The 5,457-nt window shown below is 31.9% G+C and overlaps 1 protein-coding gene across 1 annotated transcript in view; it reads right to left on the bottom strand.

Moving 5' to 3' along the window:
* LOC108736395 (bifunctional glutamate/proline--tRNA ligase) overlaps nt 1-4,214 on the bottom strand; it is an 8,018-nt gene extending 3,804 nt beyond the window's left edge. Inside the window, exons 1-11 of the mRNA XM_025973374.1 lie at nt 4,005-4,214; nt 3,603-3,950; nt 3,178-3,433; nt 2,797-3,116; nt 2,569-2,740; nt 2,199-2,432; nt 2,001-2,145; nt 1,692-1,939; nt 1,430-1,634; nt 1,152-1,373; nt 609-1,088 (exon numbers count right to left, since the gene is read on the bottom strand). Coding sequence (XP_025829159.1) covers nt 609-1,088; nt 1,152-1,373; nt 1,430-1,634; nt 1,692-1,939; nt 2,001-2,145; nt 2,199-2,432; nt 2,569-2,740; nt 2,797-3,116; nt 3,178-3,433; nt 3,603-3,950; nt 4,005-4,041 — 2,667 coding nt within the window. The 5' untranslated portion in view covers nt 4,042-4,214. The remainder of the gene's footprint in view (nt 1-608; nt 1,089-1,151; nt 1,374-1,429; nt 1,635-1,691; nt 1,940-2,000; nt 2,146-2,198; nt 2,433-2,568; nt 2,741-2,796; nt 3,117-3,177; nt 3,434-3,602; nt 3,951-4,004) is intronic.
* Nucleotides 4,215-5,457: the final 1,243 nt, after the last annotated feature.

Genomic DNA, 5,457 nt, shown 5'->3' with positions numbered 1-5,457 from the left:
CTAAGTCATTCTAAAAAAGAAAAATACTTCATAAATTTAATTGAATTAACATATTTTATATTTATTTATTAATTTAAAGAAAAAAAACCGGGATTAACCCAATACAATATTATAAAATTGGTTGAACGAACTATGTACAATGGTAAGGATTATCACCAATGGTATACAATAGTCACTTCGTTCCGTCTTATGCCTATAAATTGCAATGATATTGAGTCAATTAATTCAAATAAATAAACACTAAAACATCTGAAATTTCACAAATGTTTAGTTACCTAAAACGCGTTTCATCAGCTAAGATCCCATCGAGACTCTGAGAATGGCATCTTGGGTGTCGAAACACGACTTAGGTAACTAAACGTTTTGTGGAATTTCAGTTGTTTTAGTTTTTACTTATTGGTAGTTAAGGTCAAGTCAAAGATTTTGATTTTAGTAGTGGAACGAGGGGTATGTTAAGCCTTATGACAGTTAATTAGTAAAGTCAAAACAGTAGAGTTCATATGGTGGTTACATAGTTTGTGCATAAAAGCTAAGTCATTTCAAAATCTTGTGCCTTTATGATCAAATATTAATCATTTTAATTGTATAGATATTTTGTGAATACTAACCAAATTGACGTCGCCTTGACCCCCTTCAGACGACACAAGTTTCGATTTTGTGTTTTTAGATTCTTTCGCCTGTTGCATTGCACTACTAGGAAGAGGTTGTGAACTACCAGGTTTCCACTCTGTTCCTGTTACTTTCTTATACTGCTCTTTAAGACTCAATAAAACTTTTACGGCTGAATCTATTTCATCTTTAGTCGCTTTTTTAGACTTCAAATCGCGCACAATATTTCCTTGTTTTATAATATCTTCGTTGATGTCATTGGGAGTTTCCCTCAATGTTGAAACAATACCAGGTTTCCAATCCGTGTTCGTTACAGCTTTGTAACGACTTTTGAGATCCAATAAAATTTTAACTGCTGCGTCGATTTGATCTTTGGGTGCTTTCTGAGATTTTAGATTTCTCACAATGTCTCCTTGTTTAGTAATGTCTTGATTTAGTGATAATGATGTTTCTTCAGTGGGTATAGGTCCATTTTTAAGCTGTGTAAAATGAATTAATTATTTGATTTAATGAATACGTTTATTTAGCTAAAATTTTATTACTTGTTTGATTGTAGATGAGGACTTAAGTGTCCCAGAAGTGGGATTTTCTTTGGTATGTCCATCAGGAATAGAGAATAAAATAACAGGTGTTTCTTTACAAGTGTAAAGGTCAGCAGGTTTATAAGCAACGTCCACTTTAAAAAATCCTTTTCTTTGTATCTGTATGATGTCTCCTTTATGCAATTTCCTTAATTCGGGATCTCCCAGTACTTCCACTTCTTTCTGAAAGACGAATATAAAAAAATAAATAAAATTAATACAAATTGCTTCAGTCGAACCCTTGTTTCGTGACCGATATACTGTTTAAAATCTTCATCTTTAGCTAAAACTGGTTTACTGATTATGTGATCAAAATATACACAAAACGCAGGAGTAAATTGGGCCTTATCGGTTTCTGCAAGCCATGTAAGTTTGAGGGTTTTCTTAAAATCTTTGTTGTTTAAGTTTGTTTCTGCTTCAATAGATACAACCTTTTCATTTTCCCTTTAATTAAAAATTCTGTTATACAAAATATCTTCGTAGGTATAATATATCTCTCACTTGTTGATTTTTTTAATTAAAAGATTACCCCAGTTGATAAACGTTGCATTTTCGCCTTCTTTCAATGCAACAGCATCTGCATAATCTATAAGTAATCGCGGTCCCACCCAAACTTGTTTAGAACCCACGTCGGGATTTTTAGGATGAAGAGGAACATTTAGAGGCTCCTCCTTTGCCTCTTTTACCAGAACAGGTACACAATTTTCTTTTTCAACTGCAGTATATCGTGGTGCTATGGGGTCAATTACCTAGATGAAAAGAAAATTAATGATCATTTTCACAATCATAAAAAGTGGAACTTCTACTCACTTTTTTATTAAATGCCCATATTTTGTCCCATTCCATGAATACCACAGACCGACTAGAACCTTGGGCGATTATAAATTGCTTCAAACCCTCTACTGTCATACCTCTTCTTAAGACACCTCTTACCGTTGGAAATCGCGGATCGTCCCTGACATGAATCCTCATCGTCAGATGTTATTATAATTAATATTATGAACTTACCAGCCATCCACCAGATTGTTTTCCACAAACCAAGTTAGTTTACGTTTACTGAGCACTGTGTTGGTCATTGATAGTCTGCTATATTCCCAAATGATGGGTTTCCGGAGGTTTAGGGCATCGATAAACCAATAAAATTGCACATCTCTGTCGTGGTACTCCATCGTACGTAATGTGTGCGTGACACCTTCAATTGAATCCACAATTGGACACGCAAAATCATACGTGGGATATACCCTCAAAAATAATTTCAAAATAAGAACAAAAAGAAAGAAAGATGTGAAAAGTAAAATAATAAACAAGGAGCCAAAATGATTAAGTTTTACATAGGGTTGGCAAGCTAACAAATATTATTCATTATTTATATTTTTACTTATATTTATTTCCGGTCCTTGGATGGGCTTCATTCTTACACCTATAAATAGTTGGGTCTCTCATGCAGCCATTGGGAGATTGCATATCAATCTTAGCGCGAACGCAGCACTTTTGCCCTAATGGTGTGCCTTTCTTCATTTCTTCCCACAACTGTAAATTCTTTTCAATAGCTAAAAGTGAAAATCATGATTAGAAATAAGCATTTTTGTATTTGGCTGTATTTTACAATTGCTTCTATTGGCTGAGTCAATTTTCTGCTCTCTTTCTTGCTTCATAATTTCTGGGTCAGTATCATCGACATAGGCCTTTCCATCTTTGATTAGTTTCTCACAATATTGTAACATTAAATCAAAATAATCTGAAGTAAACGAAAATTTGTCTGGTTTGATTTCTAACATTTCCACATCCTGTAGGATTACTTCTTCAAAGTGCACATTTTCTTTGGCAGGATTTGTATCATCAAAACGCATTATTAATTTCCCTTTAAACGCTTGTTGATAATATTGATTCAAAAGAGCAGCTTTTGCATGTCCAATGTGCAAATACCTGATTAAAAATGTAGCAATAATTACAAAAAAATACTTTTAAATTTTCAGATAGGTATTACCCTGAAGCTTCTGGGGGAAATCTCACCACAACTTTTCCCATTTCTGCCCCATCGAGGTCAACAAATTTTCCTTCTTCTTTTCTTTCCCCAGGTGTATTTGCATTTCTCTCACGTGATGTTAAGGCACTTTTGACATCTTCTGGCAAAAATTCTAAAGCTTTTTGAGTACTTTGCAGCTCTTTTATATGATTGTACCATCTCAAAAGATGAACAGGAGCTTCTTTCTTAGACACCAGCAACTGCCACTCCTTATTTACTAGGATATATAAATATTTGCTTTGTAATATAAATGCCAAAGCAAGTGACTTTTATGACCCTGCACCATATGTTGTAAACATTATGGTTTTTTTAATAGTAACATAGTGATACACTACTAACTCAAAATGGGGAGAGGTGTTTGAAAATAAGATAATAAATACACTTACCATATAGTGCTGCAAAGACTGCAAAGTCAGAAATACTAATTTTCTTTGCAACTAGATATGTTGCAGATCCCAAAATTTTATTTAAATGTTGAAAAGCTGTATTTATATCAGAGTTATTAGTTAGAGGACCTATTGAGAATGTTAACCAATGATCCACCTCAGTCCTATCAGTGGCACTATGACCATATAGTCCATAAGTAACATATTTTCTAGCTAAATATCGCAAAAGATCGTTAGACGTTTCATAATTTACGTTATGAGTGTCTACAATGATGGACTCATTTCCCCATTCAATCAGAAAAGATTCATCTGACAAAGATTTCAGATACTCTATTAATAAAACACCACCTGGAAATGTTTAAGATTGTAAAAGAATGAATTAAAATAGATACATTTACTTACTTAAGGGCGGTTTGTTTGTTCTAAATTTGATCTTCATTTTTATATGCACTTTTTTGAAATATTTCTGATTTTTATAAATTAGTTTGAAAAATAACCTTACAACTACTAAGAGGATAAGGAGTGCTTTCTGACTTAGATGACCTTGATTTCCACTATAGAAGTGAATTGGTTGTTCACTTCTCACTTGTTAAATGAAAATATACAGTTAATTTGAAAATAACAATAAAGAAAATTAACTAGAAAATCAATAAAACGAATAATATTCTGTGCACTTTACACATAAAAATAAGTTTAAATTTGGAATAACTTATAGAGTAAGTCGATACATGAAAAAGTTCACATGCAATTCAGAATAAACTGCAACTTTTCCTTTAAAGACAGACAGCTCACCAGTTCACCATAAATTTTGACGTTTATTTAACCTAAATAAAATTTCTGTAGATTGGTATATAGTATATAATTTTGTGTATCTAACTTTTGTGTTTTTTTTATCTATTTACAATATTTACCTAAAAAATCCGTACCTAAATTATTGGTTTGTAAGCTATACTTTTCTTGATTGTGTTACTGTACTTTTAATCATACTTGCAAATATACTAAATAAGTTAAAAGTGACATTTTACATATTGGCAATATTTTTGTGAAATTCCTTCTTCTGGTATTAATGGATAGAGAAAAATTATTAAGTGAGTATCGAGCAAAGAAAGAAAAAGAAGAGTTAATAAACGAGTACAAAGAAAGAATAAAGCGGTTTTTTATAACGAGACCAAAGCAATCGTTTGAGGAACCCCAGTTACAATCAAAAGCCAGTATTACAACAAAGACTCCATATACTAATCGACAAAATGACTCTACGTCTGACCCAGATGTGACAGAATCTGCATGTAGTGAGTCTTCCGTACTTGATGATTGTGATATGGAATGGAACCAAAAAAATATTACCACTAGTATTATTTACTATGTGTTGTGGTTTTTGTTATGGGTAACTCTTTTTGCAGTTTTTATTGAATTGGGGTTTGGTATAATTTACCTCATTATATCTGCAATTATTGGAATGTATATAAATACCAGAACTGATCCTAAAAGACCTGATGAAGTAAGTGCATATTCGGTGTTTAATAAAAACTGTGAAAGCATTGATGGGACGCTAAAAGCAGAACATTTGGAACGAGATTTGTTTTTTAGTGCTGGTCATTTAAAATAGTAGATCTGTTTAATGTAATATTTAATATGCTGATGTTTATTTCAATAAAGAAAATTAATATACACTCATGTCTATTTTTCCAATTGAGGTATGTTCACTTTTTAATAATTAAAGAAAGAATTTACATTAATACGTTTATTTTAATATTTGCAGAATTTAATAAAAATAACAAATAACAATATATGTTGATAAGGTATACAATTAAATAAAAGAAATTCACAGCTATCTAAGTCTTATTCATAACATCAT

Source organism: Agrilus planipennis, unplaced genomic scaffold, assembly GCF_000699045.2.
Source record: "Agrilus planipennis isolate EAB-ADULT unplaced genomic scaffold, Apla_2.0 scaffold149, whole genome shotgun sequence".
In the NCBI taxonomy this organism is placed as follows: Eukaryota; Metazoa; Arthropoda; class Insecta; order Coleoptera; family Buprestidae; genus Agrilus; species Agrilus planipennis.
Note: the sequence above shows the minus strand (reverse complement) of the source record. Positions and strands in the feature narration are given on the sequence as shown.